The sequence below is a fragment of the Styela clava genome, chromosome 4 (genome assembly GCF_964204865.1).
Source record: "Styela clava chromosome 4, kaStyClav1.hap1.2, whole genome shotgun sequence".
NCBI lineage: Eukaryota > Metazoa > Chordata > Ascidiacea > Stolidobranchia > Styelidae > Styela > Styela clava.
Window position 1 is genome coordinate 9,923,925 of NC_135253.1, and position 24,678 is coordinate 9,948,602.

Genomic DNA, 24,678 nt, shown 5'->3' on the forward strand with positions numbered 1-24,678 from the left:
TTGGTATGATTTTGTGTTAATTCATGACTTAATTAAAGGGTGACTGAAAAACACGGGGAATCACTTTCTGACCGCGGGACGGTGGTGCGCCATCCCTGGTTTAGCCTGATAAATATTCATAATATTCCGACCAACAATGATCACAGTCCGGAGGCTGAGAACGACTTCAGATAACATGTGGTCTCCCAACTGTGAATCCGGAGCGAATACCACCCAGCATAGAATGAGGTATGGTGAAATTGCTATTCTGAAAATACTCACTATCTAACACGCCAGACTCAGAAAGCTGCCGTTAAAAAACCACAAACTAGCAGGATACATTCCAAGAGCTACAAACAAGCAGGTTCCAAACAAATGCAGATAATGAAATCTACCACAAAACGTTAGCAAACTTCCTCTATTGTTTTTTAACACTCGTAAACGCTGGAGTATTTACCTTTTTCAACTTATTGCGAAATTGCGGGAGTTAGTAAATATCAGAGTAGAATCGGGCATTATCAAAGTCACAAACGCACAGTAGAGATAAAGTAAAAGTTAAACTAAATGATATTGAAAAAGAATCAAATTTTTAAAAAAATTGTTTATACTTTCAAAACAGCATAACTGTCGAAAAAATGTTTTATAAAAGTAAAAATTGCCTTCTTGAAATTCCGGGATTTTAGTGTAAGTTAATTTTGGTATCTGTAACAGAAAAAAGAGTCGAAATCTCAAGATTTCTGGGATCCCATTTCTAGGAATAGATTAATGGGGCACGAATCTCATTATGACTATAGCTTCCAATCTGGCAAGAGATGATTCCATCGCTCACAGTATTTTTTACGCAATCGCTGCTAATCTTCCAAATAGGGGTCCGCGGACAAGCAGGGGTCCGAGAAATAGTTCTGGGAGAACCAGTGAAAATGAAATAAACTCGTACCAATACCCAGTACAAGATGAGCATAAATTGAAAACATTTCCGGGGGGATTACTGATATTTTTACTTGTCGCATGATTTTAATCGATTTAGTCTTTTCACTTGGGATTTAGAATAACAGTTCAATTCCCCACTCATTTTCCCGCCTCATATAATCTATCAGAGCGCACATGTTAATTAGCCAATTGTTAGAGTTGTTGAATAGAAAACGTGTGATATAGTTTATTGCAGCGGTTCTCAAACTTTTCTCCGTGCTGTGCCCAATTATCAGGAAAAAAGTTTAGGCGCAATGACACGGAAACGAAAAAAAAACGCTGCCTTCAGATAAACCTCAATTTCGTTAAGCAGATGACAATAGCAGCCAGTAGTGTCTACCTGAATTGTTACGTAACAATAGAGGCAGACACTACGTAATCGAAAGTAAACGACTTAAAGAGATAAGAAGAATTCATTGATTGATATGCACAGCATTTAAAATGAGAAACAATAAAACATTTATAATAAATACAATAGGTAAAATATTTATTCATATAATAATTATGTTTAACACAATTCTGTTTATTTTCGAGGCGCACTAAGCAAACCCCCCATATTTGCACATATTTTACAGGTTTACATTTTTTTTAGACTAGGCCACGAAGGGATTCACAAAAATCAAAATATTTTAGGATCCGTGTTGAAAAAATGTAACAACCACTGAACTATAGCCTATGGAGTCGCAGTTCCTCCCACTTCATGGCAGCTCCTGCCACGAACGAACCGATGGCGGCGCATGCCATGGGTGTTGGCGCTATTACCGGTATATTGACAAAGTCATGTACCAGATTTTAATTTATCATGCGGAATTATATCTATTTAAACCTGAAACCAGATCGACTAAAGAATTTTACCCGCCATTGGTTTGTGGCGTTTAAAAAGTCAGTCGCCATGGTTTGGTCATAGCGGCCATGGTTTGGAAATCCCGCCATGGTGTTGCGGCATGGTTTAAACTGCACTTGCTAGCCTCTACACCTGGAATGAATGACCGGTTGGCTATTTCCATTCTCACCTGAAAATCTGTATTAACAAAGCCTTTTTGCATGACAATTATACCTAATTCTTAGACAATAGCAGAGACAGTAAAGACGTTCATTTAATTATAAATATAAACACAAAAATAATAAACTAAGACAGAAAAAATCTAAGAATAAACTGAGAGCATGTATTTATGTTTTTATATCTATTTCAATGGCGACGGAAACAGCTGCGGCAATGCAATATGCAGGGATTATGAAAAATTCTTTTGATTTCTCTTCTTAGAGCCCGTCTGAGGTCCATAGTATATATGCATAAGCAACAAAACATTACTTTCTGTAAAATATAGCGATATGCATATATTTTACAGTGGGATTTCTAAATTCACCAAACTAAAGCAAACAATTCAAAACATTTCAGTGTGTACTTGTGTTATATGCAATGAAATTATAAATATACCTTCGGTCAAATATTCATTGGTTTTAATGGTATCATACTGTATATATTCATGGGCCAATATTAAATCAGTCAATAGCACCTGACGTATATCATTCCGTTAGTAATGATGTAAATGCCACATTGATATATAAACTTTTGTTTTGACGCATGGGATTGTTTTCCAATTGACACGAAGGATTATAGGCTATGACTCATGCCTTCACTTTCCTCAACCAGACAAAACCCAAGTGCAAGAGTTTTTCGAACGTACATACCCTTTTCTTGTCAACCGTGACCATTACTCGGAAATTGTTGTTTTAGAGAGATTATTCGGTGTTTTCGTCATAATATAGAATGAAACTTTAGTTTAATTTGATGTATTTCAAATAAGATAAAATATAGCCAATATAACTGGCAGTGAAAGAAATTGAAAACATTTTGATTTTATTTTTGTTTTTCTATAATTTACATTTTTTGAGTGTGATTCATAAAAACTTTCAAAATAGTTAGAAGAAAGCAACTGAACCGATGTTTATTTCCGCTTGGAAATAACCAAATACAGATGAGAAAAGATATTTCCCGGTTTCCAGCAACATATCGCGCCTTTGCCATTTTCTGCGCGAAACCTATTACGCCATATGTCATGATTGGAAGCATAAGTAAATGAGATAAAGTTTTCTGGGAACTCGGGCAGTTTATTCCAATCTGTAGAGTCATTAGTGGTGGATTGATCTACAAGATCTTTATGTGTGCATCAAATGTGTATCTCAATTTTTCAATGCCTATCAACGATAGTACAGAGGTAATACCACAAAATTTCAACGAATGTCAATGAAAGCAAAATAAAATTTCCAACTGTGATTTGAAATTCCATTTACATTTATGATAAAAGCTAAAATAGCACTCTTTCCCCCTTATCGGAAATAGATTATTGATTTGTCAAGCGTTGTCACATTCAGGGTCGCGTTGAACGGAAGTACGGTGGTTCTATTTTTAATCCACCACATTTATTATGCATCTCGGAGATAATTTGATCAACTAAACTTCCCACCGATATACACAATTACTTCAAGTAGTCCTCTTAATTAAGCATGTGTAACACCATTAATAGCGGGAAAGGCGAATTACGTCAGAACCACTTACCTGTGCCTTAAGATAACAGCATTGACCAGCGAAACATTCCCTCTTAAAGGTTATATGTTTCAGATCAAATACTTCTCAAACAATTGTTATACAATATTATATACTTTACAACTAAAGTATAAATCAAATAATCTATAAATAATCGGAAAACCATGAATCGCGAAGTGACGTGTAGAAGATATAACGAAATTAATATATATATAAGTACAATAATTTCGACCAATTATTTTTTGGCCAAACACACCATCTCATTCTTGCTATATATAAATTGGATCGGTTTCAAGCTTAAATTTAGCTATTCCTAGCTTCTATACAATAAATAGTCGTTAAAGATGCTTTAACGTATAAGTTCCTTTTCGATCGATGAGTAGGATAGCTCTTAGCTTTTATTTTCGAGTGCGTGCAACGAATAAATTATGAGACCTGCATATCAAGCTAAATTTACTGCAGTAGAGACTTAAATCCGTGTGAACATGATAGAATTTCGATTGTTGGTTCACCTTAGATCACCTTGCGTATCGTGTGTCGAACTTGTTGGTTTTCTCGAAGATGCGATTTTGTTAAACCTCGACGTACAGAAGTGGAGTGAATCATATTGAGACATGAAAACAAAACGATAGCGGCGCATCTATCCGTCCATATTCCTAATATCGTTCATAATTAACGTTGTCGGTTGGTGAGTAATGCTCATTAAAAAAATTGGTCGATGAATACAGCCATATATATTGTTTTTGTAGCTTACTTCTGTTTATTCAACTTTTGCTTAAATATACATCTTGGTGGAGTATCCTGACTGTGACTGCTAAGCAGAATTTTAAAAAATTGCACTCTGGTTCAAATGGTCTCTCATAAAAACCTATAAGAGACTAAATTAAAACATAAACATATAGAAAAGTTGATGCACTGAATCAGCGTTTAATATTGCTTTTTTAGTTTTATTTCTGGTATAAACATTTTTCCTGGTCGTGGTCAACAAAATACATGATTGCCGTGAAATTTACTCGATGTTTTTATCTTACTTTGTTCATTTATGTGTTTTGTGAATAGCGCATTTTATAAACACTCCAACCATCAAAATTTCTTATACAGGTTTTATCAGACCCACAAATAATTTGATATGTATTCTGTTGTCACGGATTTATTTGGTGTTGAACGTATTACTTGATGCCTATCAGTTTGCTGGTATTTTGCAAAGTAACATTTCTTGTTGAGCAACCAGTATAAATTTTATCTGACACCATCTACTGTTATGTACATACATTATAGGAAGATGTAGAAATACAAGTATGAAACCACAGATATTTTGCATTTCCGTAAAGTTGAGGAAACTCGAATCTGTAAAGATATTTGTTCTTTTTTGTCACGTGTAAACACCATTGCAGTTGAAAATTCAAAACAGATTTGACCAAGTTCCATTCAGACTTGTAAATTAGTAATGCTGACGCATTCCGTCCTAAACCGTGGATATGGCTGTATAAGGCAAAATTTGTGCTAACCTACTGAGTGGGTATTCTTCATTCCATGAAAAAAACTGTTTCTCCTTGCAAAACGCATAAAAAACAATCGCTGAAATTTTATAACTAACGAAGCAACATGATATAATGCAAATATTTCATGCTTGCTAGGCCCTGTTCCGGTATGCATTTTTTCAACTAAATACTGAATGTTGGTTGAACAATGCTTACGATTCATATAGGGTTAAACACGGGGCGTAAACAGACTTTAAACAGAACATTTGAGCTCCGTTTTGGTGAGGGTCACCATTGATCGTTGCTTAGTCATTTCTGGACCATTGGAGGACAACGTCAAGTTGGCTTGATTTGTCAATGTCTTTATTTCAAGCTCAAATTCATTGCCATCAATGACTGAACGACTTAGTTATTGTTGATTAAGGTTTCGCTTCAAGGACTGGATTCTCTAAGCGCATCAAAACATTCTATTGGGAGAATTAGCCCTTGGATTTTGGTTTTACTGAAAGGATTAAAAATTTTGTTTTTCAGGGGAGCATGCTAAATATTTCCGGTGTGGGTCACGATCTATTTATACAAATTAAGAACATTTTTGAGTAGAATGCAACTTGGATCTTTTACACCCTAACTATCAAAGACTCGAAACTATTTTTAGCCTCACTGCCATACCAAGCTAGTCCCCTGAACCGAGGATTAACGCGGATTAGACATCGTTCCAGGGGGCAATGTCGCGAGAAAAAATGCCTTTCAATGGTCATCTGACGATCAAAAATTTATGTGCTCAGACGATCATTTTCACAGCCGTATTTAATGTAAAAATGAAAAAAAAAATTCTGTACAATATTTGCACATCTGTTTAAATTGTGAATGTGATGAAAAATAGTCATTTGACAGAACTGATGAATTTTTGTTCGTGATTACTGATAAAAGCAAAAATGACAACGAGATAACATATTCGAAGGAAACTGAGATAATGAGGGCTTTTACTGACCACTTGAGAAAAACTTTTTTTCAAACTTTTCCTTGACATAATTTTACCTTTTTTATTGAAAAATCAGTGGTTCGGCTTCGTACAAACCTTTTAGTGGTCTACGAATACACCTCATAATCCCAGGCATCTTTTTTAACAGGCTGGCAATTTCCGTGACACCAGCTGTAGTTGTATGTTTGTGTATTGACTTGCGAATAATCTCGTATACGATTGTGAAATACAAGTTACAGTTACCACATGAACAAGAATCGATCTAAATTAGTCAACATTTACAACTTGTTCGCTAACCATTACGAAAGATATACACATAAAATGTTTCGACATACTTTATGCCATCCATTTTAGAGCAACGTATTTTATAGCGACAATGATAACATAGCTTATAGCGCAAGACTCAATAGGCTGGTCTAGCTCAAGCGAAACGTCATACAACCCAAATCCTTTTCATAAACCTATTTTGGGGCAAGTACTGGCTTATATTATAAAAGAATATTCTAATCCCATACTGAACTAATCCCACTCAGATTTCCGGACAAAGTGAAGACCAGAGCTGTAGATAGACTGCATCATCATTGTATTAGAGAAAATATTTGGCAACGAAATTCAGCAAAATAACAAATCAGTCAAAATTAGAAAAGAAATTGAAAAATTCATCTCCGGCCACAGAAAAATGGGGCGTGATTTTACATTGTCCCATCGCCATATATAATAGTAACATAACATTCTTGAAAATATATATTTTTTTCGCTAACCTGTTGACCTATAACTTTTATTAGTTAGGTAGAGAAAGGCCCTAATCGGAATTCATGTGATCTCTTCGTGGATGGGATATCAATATACATTTACCCTAGTATGTAATTTTAAAAAAAATTGCGATTTTTTCCAAAGTATTTTACACTGCAGTTTTTGATTTCCTGATTATAAGCACGAACCGCCACAAACAGACTTTTGTAAATTTGAACCAGTCGCGACATCCCAGCATTCTTGCTTCACACCATCTCGACAAACACGCAAAACTGTTTTAAAGCAGTTTTCCCCCACGTCTTAGCGCATGTGCAGTGACACGAAAATATAGAATTTCTACAGAGGTCATTAGCATTCTTGCGGTAAGAATTTCATCTCGCCTTTCGCGTTCGACGAAAACAACCGACGGATCGAAAATTTAAACTTTGTTCAAAACTTTATCTCACCCCGCCATTAAATTATCAGATGACGGATAGAAAGCGAACTGTCAAAGATGGCGTCAAATTAGGTTACCATCGCAAGCTTTTCGGTCAGTAACCACTGAAAAATACCTGGCGCCGCTGCAGTCGTTTGCCATCTAGTCGATATCCATTTACATGTCGTGTATGGCATGAACGATTCCATACTGAAAATATGGTTATGAAGTATTTACTCACAAGCCAGGCATTAGCTCTAGCTTGATAAATCATAAATTGACAATATTACTAACAAAAAACCTATTTCAACTTGTGAGTTAATATTTTCAACGAAAAAATTGCTAGTTTTCAGCGAGACTTTTCTATGACCCATCGGTATTTATATATAAGATATGTAGGAATTGAAAAATTTTCAATGCGATGAAAATTATAGAATTATAAAATATAGGCTTAAGCATAGCATCTCATCTCTCATGGATAAGCGGTAAAAGCAGGTAAAAGTCGCAAAAAACATCACCCACTAAATACAACATATACTATTTTGTTTATAGACGTCACGATGACGTCATCAAACGCAAATTTAATTTGCTTTATGAGAAATCGATTTTGGACGGAGATGATGACTTTATAGTTGGTGACGTTTATTTAACAACAAATTTTTGACTTGGTTGATAGAATACTATCTTTTTGAAAAACAATTTAAATGGCAAAAAAGTAGGAAAAAAAGATTAAAGGAATAATAAACAAATGAAGAAGCGGTATTATAGTTGTTGATTAGAAATAATTTGTTTAGCAAAGAAAAGAAAAATAACACAATAAAATAACATAAAAACGAAAAAGTGCGAAACTCAATATTTAAGGCAAATCGATTATAAAACACATGAAATATGGTATATCGTCTGCAAATATGAAAGCAGAAATTGTAAGTCTTTTATCTATGTAATGATTGAAAGCAATTGTGGTTCAAAAATCGATTTTTTGCCTAATTTATGCAAAGAATTACACAAACACATCATTTATTTTGAATTTCCGAGAAAACTGTTATATTTCACACGAACATGCGAGAAATGGAAAATCGAAAAAAAATCAGACTTATTACTGATATTTCCAAGTGCTATTCGTGTCGAAATCCTGTTAGCAAATAATCGTGACTCTGTGAATATCGAACGTATTCACTGAAATTAAATCCGTGTGAAAATTTGCTTTTTGCAAATACAAAAACGTCAATTCTCTTGATAAAACCTCGCTTAAATGTTCTGTGAAATACGCCAAGCCTGCACAAGTTGCTTTCGGATCGATATGTTAATCGTCGGCGCCTTTGGCAGACGAATTTGGACCCTTTAATCGTTTTAAGTGGCTTAATGCAGGCTGTTGCATCGCTTTTCCATCAGTAACACTGTTCGGTATTTCGTTTGTATTGGCCAAATCGAGCGCTCAGTTTTTGGCCGGTAATTGTACCCTGTCGCGAAGTCCTACTCATGCGGACTTTATTCTCGGCGATCAGCATCGTTATTGAACATTCTGGAACTTTAGTGTTGCAATATATGATTGTAAAGCTATCAAACTTCCATTGTTGAACCTGCGTGATCCATCATAGTTTCGTTATACGGCGGTGGCGCGGGTAAATCTTGTATTTCTAAATGGTGGTGATGACTGTTCGGCCTCCCTGTTGAATGCACGCGAAGCTGAGCAGCTTGGTGCGAGGGAATGCGCATTAGGGTGACTTGAGTTTGTGGAGTAGGACTCCTGCTGGCGACGATTCCTGGGTGGTGCTGATATTTCTTGACGTGTCGTCGCTTTCGATAAACTTTGTATCCCAAAAAACCCAATAATACAATAAACAATACTGCGCAAGCGCCAAGGACGACGCCGATTACTAGTCCATTACTGTTCACTAGTTCAGTGTTGTTGCTTTCCCTTTTGCCACCTGTAAAAATAGAAATGGAATCAGATTTAGACAAAAATTCCTATATTAGGTGAAAAGCCGATGGCGGACATTCGACACGCTTGGTCGCTGGGAAGTATCAAAATAGCATTAAGAAATACAATTTTCTATTAATAAAAAATTTTCATGTAGACAAAATATATTTATTATAATTTTTCCGATGTAGCAACAATTAATGGAATTGATTTATCAGCAGTTTCAGAAATAAAAATCTGACTTGATTCAACTTCAGACGAAAAACACTGAAAATATATTATTTATTGCAAATTCACTACAGCTAACCCTTTCACTAAAATCAGAATTTAAAAATAGATATGATGCTATTGTGTTTCGACATAACTGGTTGGCTAATTTGATATATTTAGTTATGCCAAAGTTTTATTGTGATATTTTTATAACAATATAATTTTATGACATGATATTGACAATATCAAAAATGAAGAAGAAAACACATGTGGCCTCAAATAATTCATGAGTGCGCCACTCTAATTTTATTTTGAAGGTTTTTATTATTTTGTTATTCTCTACTCAATTTTTGATCAATTTTATCCCAGTCGCTATCGCGGACTTGAGCCATTGTTTATAATCTTATACAGGAAATCGATATGAAAAATCAATATCAAGAATTCTCAGGCAGATTACATGACGAAATAGCGCAATCCTGTCGCATAGAAGAGTCTGACCAAATAACGCAACTACTTTGAAGTGATAATTCCGACCTTCTTTGTCTTATTCATTATAATATTTTCGCTATTGATTAACTATATTATTACTATTATATTACTATGCAAATTTTTTTCCAAATTTCATTGTGAATTCGAGTAATCTGTTTTACCTGTTTCATATACATAATAACGTCAATGCATAAATGTCAAATTTTACATACAAAGGAATTTTGGTTATTAGAATGTTTATAAAAAGGCCAGCGTTAAAACAGAAATTCATTTAACAAATCTTTTTGTCCTAGTCCTACTGATATCACAATTATTACAATAAGTGTAACCACGAAGACAAACAAGGTGGACTATAAAAAATCAAGGAGCAAATCATGCACAGTTGAGCATGTGTAATGTCATAAATTTGAATATGGGTGAATTTTTTTTGGAGCGTCGGATTGATATCGTTTTGGTTTATGAATAGGCTTGGGTGGCTGTATCCAGAAAATATCGAATCCATTGTTCACTATACAAATCCTTTGCTAACATTTTTAAGGTACATGCTCCAACTGCCCGCACTGAGAAATGTTAAACAAAAAAGACCTACCGCCTCCGCCTTCTTCAGTATCAGTATTTTCGTTTATGTTTTCTTTATACGTGTGTCGGATGGTGTTAATTGGTCTCGGCAATACCGTTGGTGACGGTGGTTTATGTACATCAGGTACGATGGTCTTTGGAACATCTTTATTGCGTTTACCTGAAAATTAAATGAACACTGTAACAGGAAATCAACATTTCTCCAATTCCTAGTAATCTATGCTTTAACAGATTTTTTTTTATTTTTCATTTTTTGGTTCGTTCAAAGCCACAGACAAGCAGCCACCAATAATAAAAATAAAATACTGCCAAAAGATCTTTTCGGTTCGGTATTGACAGTTAAACTGATTTAAATTTAAATTTGGTGTCACCCTGTAATTTAATTTTCTGCGAAGTTCTTCGATGAAGAAATATATGTCAATTCTAAAGATGACAATCGTTTCATTACCAAAAACGTTACTAAACCATCGTACCTAATTGTGATCATATATAGAAATCTTAAAAAAAAATTAAAATATGCAATTTTCTCTGCTCCAAAAATGTTTGGGTTAAAATTCATCATTATCACAGCAAACTCGTGCCTAAATTTATATATTTTCTGCGATATTTTTCAATTTACAAGAATTTAATTATATTTAATTTTGCTTACGCAATATCAGAATATTCAAATTGACATCCTTGGTCCCATGCTCATTAAAAAATTATCTCATAAAAAAATCACAGAAATTGGGAAATCTGGAATCAATGTAGATTCTTAATGAATTATCGATTATAAGTATTTTTCTTACCATTTTCTTTGACTGTAATCATAAGACGCATGTTCTTCTCCGTGCATGCTCCTCCTTTCTCGTTTTTAATGCCAGAAACAGTCCCGTCAGAAGTCGCTGAAACAAAAAAGACAATGTTAAAATGTCTGTAAGAGTATACAGCACGAGTCAGAACAAACATCAATGTATTAATACTCTTTGTAGGCCTACGTTCTCGACTTTCCTGTAATTATTATACAACAAGAGCGAAAGTTATTGTGAGCAATTGGAAACAATTTTCTTCTAAACTTTAAAAATTTAGTTAATGCGATTGGAGAAGATAAAGTGTGTGCTCTTTTCATTTAGGGGTTAGACAAAATGAGGCAAAATACTTCGCTGCAAAAATTATGTGGAATCGTAATGTACATAAGCAGAATATGATATTCCCCACGTAACATAATTGCTAAAACGTTTTATAATAATATTAGTGGTATTTTAACGCAATAAATTACCATAGCTCGTAATGGTAATATGATGCTACACATAACATGATGATTACTGACGGCGATCTTTATAAACTTGAACTGAACATGAAAAACTTCAACTGGAAAATTATATTTCGCGGTTGAACGAACATTTTTATTACAATCGTCATTTTTTTGAAAGACAGCAGAGAAAAATGAGACTCAAAACAATTTCTTTTTTGGCTTTGTTCATTTCTAGATCCTATTACCAAATTTATCAAATTCCAAAAATCAAGTGTGACTGATTTTATGCTTGAATAACTACAGTTTCATTTATTATCAATTTTAATCGCCACCTAAGATATGAATTTGTATATTTAGTGGAAGACATTTTGGGCGTTCAAAATCAAAATGGTGTACTGCACAGTCGGCCAGCCTATGTGGTTAAAACTTGACGCGCCAAATACCATTGTCAATTCTCAATACAACGGCTGATGATAATAGACGGGAGAGGCAGTTTATCAGGTTTGATATTACCCAGACATTTGATATTATAAGGCTCCTCTTATCTTGAAAATTGACAGTGGAGAATGGTAAACAAATTTTGAGATTTAAACAAAAGAAAACAGACGATACAATCTAAGTTTCCAAGAAATTTATGTTTCCCATTTTTCAAATTTTTTATGATTTTATTATAAAAATTGGAAATAACGACGACATAAAATAATGTGTATGCACGTCAAAAAATTCCTAAATTCAAATATCTTTGTAGTACAAATTGACGCTTCGAATTTCGTGGTCAATCCTTTACAAAAATTAATCCATCATTCAATTATCGCATTTTCCAAAACAAACGAATAATTTCGGTTTGGAATAGTCATTCTACGTAATGTAACAGAACAGGCATGTTTTAATTTATCAATACCGACGCGGGACATTGACAAAATTATTTACTTAATGCCAAGACGCTTGTATTTTCATGCTGAGGCTAAAAGTACATAGCTTAATTAAACTTTAATAAGACCTTTATCGAGTGGTTCGTCTAATAGAAATACCTAGACCGAAGCGTTCAGTCCACAAACAGTAATTTTCAAATTTAAATATACGCTTTGCAGCTTTTTCGTGCGTCACGACACATAGTTGAAGATGTTTGGTTGTATCAATACAGGATTAAGTCAAATCCTACTATTTTCGAATGTCAAGTCTCAGACATTGAACTTGAAGGCTGAATTTTAAATAATGTTGCAATTTGCATATTCTGTGAACATGCTTACCGTTTCATATTGCACAAGTGTTAATCACTCTGAACAAATCTAAAGCTGCAAACATCATATCCATATTTTTGAATAGTTAATAGACAACTAAAACATGGAATGGCCAGAATGCACCAATAAATTCATTGGGCAAAAAAAAAGCACTAAAACCGGCCAAAAACGTTTCCTGATAATACTGCGTAACAGCAGAAATGCTATGGGCCAAAAGATTTAAGCTAATTCAATAATTTTATATCCTGTGTGATCGTAAATTAGTGAAGTAGTATTAGTATACCAAATTAAAAATAGTATACAATAGTTAGTATTTTAACGGTTCATTCATTTGTCTTCTTTTATTTAGATATAAAAATGGAAACGCTTGTATTACGGATTGAACGTGACGATGCCAACTGTTGTGAAATGATTACCATTTCTGATTGGTTGATAATAACACAGCAGAATTAACCGATATATATAATAATGTCATTGATCTCTTTAAAACAGAATGATCGGATTTTCGCTACATATGAACCGTGCAAAAATGCACCTGCACTCAGTGTATTCCGCCGTTGTTAACCTAACATTAAGTCGGATTTTCGGCGAAGTTTTAATTACACAACAGATAATCAAATGGTACGTGCGCTCATCCTCGTACACAACATAAAAAAGCGCTACGGCATGTTGATGGACGGGATAAGGATTCAGCATTCCCGACAAAAATAAGCATTTCGGAAACCTTATTTATTAGATTACTGCGAAATCGAGATTATAAAAGGCACATTTTTAAATAGTTTTGGGTTCAACAGTCAATCGCCAACCTTAGTTAAAAATTCTAGTGACAAATATTACAAGTTCGTGCATCAATTTTTAATTTTCAATGATAGTAATTTGAAAATGGTTGATCAGAATGAGTTAATCAGAATGATTCAATATTAAACGAACCTTCACATCAAAGTAAAAGGCGAACCGATGACAGAATTCTAGCAAGAAAAATGCGTAGATTAAAATCGAGTTTTTTTTTATCTTCGAAAATTTTTATGGGGTCTTAATTTATCAGAAGCTCCGTGCAAAATTTACACCAGTTTCTTAAATAGTTTTGTTCTTCTTTTTCGTTCAAAGCACCTTTAATCTAATTTTGCCTGCAAGATGGGTCAAAATCTCAATAGCGTATATAATGAGGCCTTTTTAATTTAATTTTTAGTGCTTTTGGCGATGATGATTATTAATCCTGTAAAGGTTAGTGGATTGTGGTATTATGCCATGGACAAAAAACACCTGTTACCTTAAACCAAAGCTTTGCCATTATTCCCATTGAAGTCAACAATATTGCTGATGAGAAAAGTGCAAATTAAAATCAAAACCCTTGTAATTCAAGATAATATCATCCTGGGCCTACAACATCATGAAAACATAGGTTTTCAGAACCGCAGACAAAACAATTATCAGAATTGTATGATGAGAGTATAGATTTCGATGTAAATTTTTAATAGTGTATGCATATATGTATATATTATCGGCGGATTTTACCGTATATACACCAATGTATACACGCACCATATGTGCAAATCTACCGCCAGCTTGTTTTGGATGAGTGCGTGTATCGCCTTAACATTTTTCAGAAAAAATCGCAGGTGGCCGTTTTCTTAATTACAAAAAGTGCAAGGACTTGTTTGTTTTGGCCAAACAACGACAAAACCCAGGAAACAAAGAAATTGCTATTTAAATGAGAAAACGAAAATGGCCATAGATAAATTTCACCAAATCCATAATCAAAGCCATATTTGAATCATACATGATGATTGACGAATGGATTATCCCAATTGACAGCTAAAGAGGTTCGATCCGACCCAACTCATAGTGTTTATAACAGACTCGTAATGACCGCGGGGATTATCTCCATACCGTTTATTGTTTTTTGAACTTAGTCATTACTTTATATCAACTCATGACGGCAATGACACATGGGATTGTGAGATAAATTATAAATATTTTAATTCCAAATTTAACCACATTTGAACGAAAATCATCAAAGGACTTTCGAATGTCGATGACATAGACAGGTACTGTACTCCGAAAAACAATGAACTTTACGAAAAACATTCTAGAAATATTAGTGATGCAGTGTAGTTTTGAAATCTTTCAAGTTTTACAACAAGGAAATATGCATTTTCAAATACATTTGATTCCGGCTCATTTGTGAATGTGGCAACAAATAAGGGTGGTAGAAAATTTTTGGTCAATCTTAAACTAAATATGAATAACCTTTATTTTATCCACGTCCTACAATTAATTTTTAAGAATGAGACTACTTGATTATTGGAATTGAACTAATTATATGAATGGTACATATATTTACATAGTGAAATACATATCACACTATTTTTCCATTTTATAAGATAAATAACACTACAGATTGGGTTAAATCGAGTCTGACAGGCAAGGATGATAAGGTGCAGTAGTACGGATTAGTAAATTGAGTTTCTTTCAACAATAATACCGTCATATGTCAGGCTTATCCGTCCTTGCTAAACCTTACTAAGGCTTCCGGATAGTTTCCCACAACTACGGAAGATGGTAACATGTCAAACGTTTGATGTGAAAACATTGAGCCCAGGACCCGTAGTCCTTCAGAAGTACCCGGCGGTATCGCCCAGGGCGACATATATATAACTTATAACATAACGATTAATATTCTGCTTTAGTGTCAGTGCATACAAAATGCGGTTTAAAATAGGATTAATGGACTTGCGCATCCGCCGCAATGTATTATCAATCGGTTGTTTGTATATTTTCGTCAATATTTTTCGTCAATTTATGCTAACTGACATCTTCGAAGCGACGAAGCGAGGCCTTTATCTCGTGCAAACAAACAAAAGGCGTTGAGTGATTGTAATTTGCGGTAATGTACCTTTCGTCTTGTCTTTGCTTAAAAATTCTGGTCCATTACGGTTCAAATGTCATCCAGGCTAAGTGGTATTTAAGAGAGTCCATAAAAACATTCAAACTCAATTTATATAATGTTGAAATCGACAATATGCATTAACACTTCATTTCGATTAGAAACGTTCTCGTTAATTTTGTTTGACTGACAGTTTGGCAATCTTGAACTTTACTTTTCAGCCACGGTTGTTACCGCTTTCAAAGTAGAATACGCAAGAGAATGAACCTAAGCTGGTCCAAGGTCATGTTTCACGCGAACCAGAAAAAATGTCGAGAAATCCCATCCGGCAACGACCATAAAAACTGTCATCACATTTAAAGATGTCATGCCGTCCGAAATATCTAAAATTTTCTATTTAGATAGAAACGAAGCGAAATGTAGTTTGCATAATGGGTTAGTATTAACATATCATTTGTATACGATGACAATTTTATACGGTATTTCGAATCATTGCTTTTCAATCATGTGAAATTTGTTAACCACTTGCCAGATGCACAGTTGAGAGTAGTTCCGTCACACACTAAGGCTATTTTTTATTTAGTGTATAGAAGACGCTTTACCTAATGGTATTAGAGTAATTTTTTTTTATTTGTCATATCGACAGTTGAAGTCAGAAACAAGAATGTTCCTTATCCACTAATTTCAAAATTTTTAAAATAAAACTTTTTTATATAACTCAAGATTCAATTTTTGTTAAATCCGGATTAAATGAATGTTTCTATTGACACCAACGATCGCGTTTAACAGATTGGTATGTTGTTTGATTACAGTTTAATTATCACAATTGGACGTTATTCGCCATGAAATGCGTTCATTTTATTTACCGAGAACGAACATAACTGCCAATTGTAAATGTAAGATAACCTAAGGCGTTACACAAATTCATTGCAAATGTTAACATATAATTATCCAAATGTTTGTGCGTTCTTAATATCACATCGAACACGACACGTTCATAACATTGGACGTGACTAAGAACAAATCAGACGGTTAGTCATCTGAAAAATTAACCAAAAATGGACTGTTTTAATTAAAATTAAAAATTGAAAAAAGCGCTCTGATTAGGTTTCGTTAGGATGATCTCAGACGAAATTCGATATAAAACCTGTTAGCTTAGAAACGCGAGATTTTGATTCGATTTTACTAAAATGATTCGTGAATCTTGATGTTCCAAATTCAAGTTAGGAACACCCCTAATCCAATACTCTAAATTTTTTATAAGATAACCCTGCCAAAAGGGTTACGGCAATCAATTCATGGCTCGGTTCAGGTACAATTAGACTAATACCATTCGTGTAGTGTGTCTTGAAATCTAGAAAATTTCGGTATGTCTGAAATTTTCAGACTTTGGAGTTATATTTCGTTTACATATATGACTGTTTTATATAAAAACAATAATTAAAGAATATAGACTGCCTTTAGGCTCCAATCAATTTTCACAGCGCCGGGACACCATCATACATTTTCAAACATTGGATATGTGAACCAAAAACAATAGTGTATTTCTTTTAAACTGCAACAAAGACATTTTTGATTTGGTCTCAGTATGTTCGGAAAAAGATTCGCGCTCACCTAAGCATGAAGCGATTAGGTATGCGTTCGTCTTTGTCTGAAATTGAAGTAAGCACAGGTTTCAGGCCTAATGCGCCATACTTTCTTGCCAGTCGCGATGGTAATGGCCTGAAGACGTTCAAATATCGATTCACACGCATTTTGCCGCTAAGCTCACAACGAGGTACTTCAACATCGATATTCGGAATTCATAAATATGAAATAAACGCACAAAGTATTGACTTTATGGACAATTCTTTCTTTCGAGTATCTACTATAACAGCTTGAAAAGCGGTAAGATACTGTTAACCGTGTGAGTAAGAACACTTAGCTTTAACGAATTGGTTGCGTTAAATAAACAACCTGGCGCGGGCGTCGATTTTTCAAGCCTAAAGTTGTTTTAGTCTGATTCTATCGGGGTGTAATCATCCCTTTTCAGACGAGTTTTCAACGGGTAACCTAACCCCGTGCATTTGTGAGTTTTGCTTCGCTGATTTTCCGAGCATCTACCCCCTGTTTAAATTGTTTACCTGACAACACGATACACCCATGGGCGGTATTTAGTATGGATTTCACCCCGTTATCGCCTATGGACCAATTATGGTGGAACAAAAGTTGGTTTCAGAGCCATCAACGCTAGCTGAAGGAGTTCTTGAACCATGGTGATTTTTTGTGGTTTAGCACGAAATTTAATGAAGCAGTCTATTTTAGAACCCACACAAGCCTTGCTTTCATCCTAAATATTTCTGGCAAATTGAACGAGCCAAGAATAATTGAAAAATATGCTGACAGAATGAATTTGAGAAATCCTAGACATTTCTTCCTATTTATTAACGAAATTAAAACGTTGTTTCATTTTGGGAAATAAGTAAAAGCTATACTCAGACGTTAAAAGCAATCAACAGCTTAGAATTCAAACGTTTTCCAGTCGAAGATTAAGTTACGGTTGGAGGGTATTTCAAATTCCAAATTTAATTTTATTGAACAATAAAGCATCAATCAAGTCAAAAAAACTAACGACACGTAATTGCAATCATTTCTAAGGATATACAAGTTGAACCGCCTGCGACAACCCTTGAATAGGAAAACGAAATTTCATTTTGAATTATAGGAGGGAGAATACATAGAGAGAAATTAGTGACTTCGCCGAACAATTCGAAGCGAGTCAAGCGACCCCCAAAATTAAATCTTATCTGGTATATATAATACAGCGGGCGACATTTTGAGTGAATGAAATTCAACGACTCTTTCTACCGAAATCAGAGCGAGAACCGTCAGGCCATCTATGTCAAATACACAAGAAGTGTTCCAAACGCATAATTTTTGACAAATAATCACTTTCAACGTGGCATTCGGTTCTGCATCAGCAATAACTTCCTTCCTGTACGTAAGTATCATTTACTGAAGTTATATTTCGTCCACACATAATTTATTCTGTATTTCGGGGTTGTAAATATTCATGAAATAGTTCTTTGTTTGTTCAAAAACAGTGGGGAGTCATAACTGATCCGGAACTTTCGTATTCATAGATATTTAAATCAGAAATATTACATTGCCAGATTGCCACACACGCTGAGTTTCGCGCAAATCTATTACAAATCTACTAGAGAATTTTAATTTATTTGCTAATGATGACAAAACTTTCTGAGAATCTGCATAATCGTTTCAATAATCTTTTCCTAATTGGTCATTAGAGTTAACGCCCAATTTTATGCTACTAATTGCGTAGATTCGAAATGTCGATCGAATAAACATATATTGAAATATGAACTTCGTATCACGCTTGAAATAAGTTAAAATACGGTTTTCCGTACGCCGTGCGTGGTACAATTCAGATTTATACATACGAAATCCCCTATTGTGTCGTTATGTTATTATTTACACGACCTAATTATGGGAGCGACGTTTTTATCTTTTTAAATCCGTAAAACAAACTAGGGTGCAAACTGCGTTTCCTAAATCGCAAATAAACAACGAACGAGTTTTCCGGCTACTTGGATTAAATATTTTGTGTAATTAAGTACGCATTAAAATAAACTTAATCGTAATACCAGGAATGTGATTTCCAGCTGTGTAATACGAATCAGGTGACCAATTCAAAATGTGGATATTCGATAAGATTGTCACTAACTATTATTACACGAGCTAATATGAGCTGCTAAAGATTTAGGTTTTGTACACTTGAAAGTGCCTCTGCTATCTGTGGTTAGCTAATTTTTGCTAAAAAAAAACTTAAGAGTGGTATATCCAGGTCACATGAAATAAATATACATAAACATTGATATTTTCTTCGCATAAAACAACAATAAACAGGGATTTAATTGCGATTTTTGATTTATATGAGTCAAAGCATCATAGCGCGATTCATCGAGTATGGCCAGGCGATCAATTATAAATTTTTTGATTAGTACATCTGATAACAATTAGATAAGCTGTGTCTCACATTTTGAGCATCTGGTTGGAAAACCACACCCAATTTACTGTCTAAGAATCGTGTACCTGATTTTTATCGCATGTGTAAATCTAAGTCTTAAAATATGGTCGCTTTGAAGCAGTTCAATGCTGGGAACTCTAATGCTTTTCTGTTGAATATATTAAAATTTCATCTCATGAAATTATAGGTTTTACTCAGACAGTCAATATAATATGTAAGATAAGGGAAGGTCAATATTGGGTCTCTAGGTGATGTGCATTCAATGTCATCAACGATATCTAGAAATTAGCGGATGCGAAACTTGGAAAGACTGTTATTTGTAGAAGTGCACTGAAATTATAGTCCTATGTTTGAAATATTACAAAAATTTATTAGTATTATTCGTATGATTGAAATATTGTTTGGTAATGAATTTAAATCTACCCTATATATATATATCTAAATCCGATTTCACCAATGTGATACCATAAAAGTGGTGCAAAAGGCGAATGTTTCGGCCCTCACTAAAGATGCGTCTTCTATATTATGATTCAATCGTCGCACAAAATTAAAATACAGATTCAATACTTACATATGAAATAATATGTTTCATCGGCATGAAAAGTTAGTCCCCAAGGTGAAGGAGATATATCGTTGAAAAGAAATGTATATTTCTTTTCCTCGTCAGGATCGTCACACGTTAACAACTTTTTTTGACCTTTTGTGTTGCAACTCAAATAATTTTCCCTTGTAACTTGATATAAGATAAAATAATATAATCCGTTTGGTTGCTTGGGCTGACGTAATGGACATATGATGTCCATTTTCTGCTCAAGTTCCACATATTGAACGTAGTTCGATCCTGCCTTGAATCTGGGATAATTGAAAATATAAAATGATTAAAAATAAATATAATAATGCTTTCGGATTTACATTGCATGAGTATTTTTCCAATACACCATTTCATGATACAGGTAACGTAAAAAGTTCTCGAATCGAACAATATTTCTACACTTTGGGAATAAATTTCTGAAATAGTCACGTTGCCGTTGATATGAGGTATTCGCATTGGTTCTAGAAAGGCTAACGCTTGAGGGTAGTCTATAGTCTCAGTCGACATACGTTGGTTGGTATTACTTAATTGAGGAATACAATAAAATACGCTTTCACTGTCCAATACCTAATATGATTTGGCAATTAATAGTACTCACTGAACGTGAACGGGCATTGTTAAAAATAATTAGGCCCGCCTTCGTGCTACTTCAAGTATCAAGTACCCTTTCGGGTAATGTACTTATATTAACGTAATAGGACTTGAACTATTGTTACTTTATCAATGAAAGTGACTCAGTGGAATTTTCTGCAATTAATTAGGATTTCAAGCAACCATATTCTATGCATATAGGAATGGACGTCATTGCCGGATGGTATTTAGTTTCTTCATAATTCTTATAGTGCATTCTTAATTTTGCTACGACTATTACAAAAATGCTACTTTCGGACGTAATTTATTTCAAAATTTTGAACAATGAAAGAATAAAAATATCTTTCACTAACTTGAAAATTTAAATAAATTGGGTTGGGGTTTCTGTTGTGAAACATCGGAAAGACAACTTTGAGACGCGATTTATCTATGGCTGTGGTCGATAAAGATATATCCAACCCGGCAGACAAACAGTAATTGTTATTTGACTACCCGATCAAATTGTATTCAGACCGTGAAAATCGGGTCTCTCCGCCATTATCATTTTGCTTTGTTTTTATCGGTGGCTTTCTGCGCAATTAATGATCGTATAAATTTTATTAGGCATTTCCTTGAATCACTAATCCGCAAAGTAGACCATTTCGTCTGTCGTGCCATCAGGTGCAGTGGGCGGTATTAATATTCAAAATGATAATGAAAAGTTTCTCAAGTACTTCGTATTGTTTTAATTAATATTAAGGAGTGGAAAAACAAACAGTAGTAAAGTAGCTCAATCAATATTTATTAAAAATGTTCTAATATTTCCGGATGTACGTATCATATTTCGAATTTTTTGAACGTCGCTTAAATTAAAAAGATAATATCCGTCTATTTCGATATTGGATATCGGTTTCTACTGTCATATATGTGTGCACCTGTCGTAAACAATAATATTGTCCGCCAATCTTTTCCCCACAAATCCCTTTATTTTGACGTAATGAAGGAATGAAGTTTACGTTTATTTTAAACACAATACATGTTTGCCGAGCAGTAAATATTTTTAGATAAGGTAAAATATTACCCCTTAGTTCACAATGATCTTCGAGATAGAAGACCGAAAACAGTTTTGAGACGTTTTTTGACGTAGCACAAAATTGCTACATCTCTTTGTGGTTACAAACAAATCACGAATGGGACTCTTCGCCAGATTTGCCAATTATGCGGACATGCTATATTCCACTAGGCTGCTGAATAATTTACGACATAAAACGAAGCAAGTACAAAATAGAATTCGATAAATAGGTGGAGCCACAAGTACAATGTGCTACAACATTGCGACGTTCCCGCGATAACATATGTAACCTTATACTCGAACGTCAATAAAACATCAATACTAGATTATGTTTCAGGTTTACCTGTGAACTTAACGCATAAAATCAATGCTTATTGAAATAATTCTCAGATATGAAAGTTCACCCAGTGTCGAATATAGATTTCAATTTGGTGAAACCTCTAACTTCGGTTTAGAGCTTCATTTCAGGTTTTTCACATTCGTGCCGTCTTGTGGGATACTGTTCATTAATTATATATTCAAATAAAAACTGTGGGACAACACAACGCTTCTGAATGTGTTCAGGGCTGCGGATTATTTACTGAGATACACGTAACACCGATACGGAATAAGATGTTTCCGGAAGGTTTATAGGAGCCACGTTAGGTGTTAAGTGACGACGATAAGCCTGTAAACTGGGTAATGGACCCGAATTCCACTTAAACCGGTGTTTGCAGAAATTGGAAAGGGCACTGTATTCTAGTTCAGGACAAATGCCACTCAGGAATCTTATTTTATCTATTACAATGAAATGAAAAGTTTCGGAACGTACATGGTTTGATATCTCGAATTCTTGACAACTCTAATGATAGTTTTAATATACATTATGAATACATTCTGTTTACTTTGTGTTCCAATAAAAATTCGCATTCGATTCGCATGACGATCCCACCCACTAATTTTAATCGGATTTATACAATGACGTATCCACGTTAAAGTCTTTTCGTCGCATGACTGGTTTCCTTTTAATGAGCTAACAATTTTATTGCACTCGGTCGTAAACGACGAAAAATGGTACCAAGTCTCCAGATAACAGACATGACAAACAGTGTTCATCGAAAAAATGTGTACCTAACGTAGTGAATAAATTAACGATGTTTACGCTGTGTCTTTTGTCTTCAACAATTTTTGACATATACGGACATCGTTTGATAGAGACAACGTTACTCATTAGCCAACGAAACAAATAATAATCTTGTGATATGACTCGAAAGTTATTCAGTAAAATTATGCGACATAGTGGCTTTATAAAGCATATTTATATAGATAATATTACGGAAATACAAGCGGGACACAAAATCCTTAGATTTCAACGACTAGTTATAGTTAGCGGCTCGTCACATCGTGCGCTTTGACAAAAGAATCGAGCGGGTCATGAAACCAAATACACCATCCAGTAAGTGGGAATCATTTTCTGGTTTGGACGTTGATTCAATTTTGTTATTATAGTATTCTGTTTGTTGTTTCCAAAACTGTTACATTACACCGCCGAATGACATCGCTAAAACAAAAGCCTTTGACACAAAAGAAACTCGCTAAAACTCAAATCAAACATCCCTTGTAACAGGCGATTTCGTGTTAACGACTTGTAAAACGTGGATTACAACAAATAGAGGGTTGTAATCTACAAAAGTTACTATATTTTCTACAGATGACTTGGAATGATGTATTCACTGATTTGTTACATATTCACGACTTCTAATAACGATAACGAGCACCCTATTTTGGAACATTTTAATTTCAGGTTTTGGAACATTTTAGGCTTCTAAAAAGTAGGATAAACCATTTTTTATGTTCTGTATTATATTTTTATATTTCTGAATTTCTTTGACACTAATAATATGATAATGTAAAAATACTTACATAGGGTCAGATATATTCCAATAAATTGCTGGTATGGATTTCACGTCAGATGCGGCGTCTACTGTAGCGAATTCCACGCCACAGGCCAAGAGCACGAACGACGTAGCGACCACCAATACTTCCAACATTTTTGACCTAGTTGGTCGCATAATCAAAATATGCATAATATTCCTATTTCCTTGCATATATTGTTCCTGTATTCATAAATTGATATTCTTATACAAATGTTTCTTGAACACTCTAAAAATATAAATACTGTACATACACTGTGCGACACAACTGCGTTCACTGAAACAGAACAATCCTATTGACAAATCCCACGCAACGGAGAAAGGAATACGACGGCTCGTGTTCGGTCGACTGGTTTTAGTCGATTGTGAAAAAGGCGAAAGCGCGAGGCGTTGGTGAAAGCAAGATAAACCCTGCAATCTCTCGCCGGCGACGCGAACCAACTAATCGGAGTGACAGAGGCAATTATGCTGGCACTTTATCTCGAGATAGTATAAAACGGGCCTCCAGGCTTGAGTTAAATTATCAAGATATGCATTTTGAATTTATCCATTGTTGATATTGACTAGGTTGCATCTATTCAAGGTAATTTTCCATATCTGAGAGAAACGTGATACAGACCGAGCGACATATGAGATCCCGGACCAAGAGAAGATAGCTGCACAAGCGGATCATTTTTCGTAGTGACGTAGATGGAATAACAACTTTTTGAGCATTTTACTCTTTGGTTTAAAATAAATGAACCCGGAATAAAAGAAAGAAATGGTGTTTTCAAAACTAAAACTTAATTGAAAATAGAAATTAGTGCGCTATAACCT

General features: G+C 34.5%; 1 protein-coding gene across 1 annotated transcript; it reads right to left on the minus strand.

The window, feature by feature from the left end:
- Nucleotides 1-6,519: 6,519 nt before the first annotated feature.
- On the minus strand, nt 6,520-24,163 carry LOC120326012 (uncharacterized). The gene is made up of 5 exons (XM_039392216.2): nt 23,852-24,163; nt 20,287-20,567; nt 11,115-11,210; nt 10,337-10,486; nt 6,520-9,055 (listed from the first exon to the last, which is right to left on the minus strand). Exons 1-5 carry the CDS (start codon nt 24,034-24,036, stop codon nt 8,688-8,690), a joined length of 1,080 nt encoding a protein of 359 aa, XP_039248150.1. The 5' UTR covers nt 24,037-24,163; the 3' UTR covers nt 6,520-8,687.
- Nucleotides 24,164-24,678: the final 515 nt, after the last annotated feature.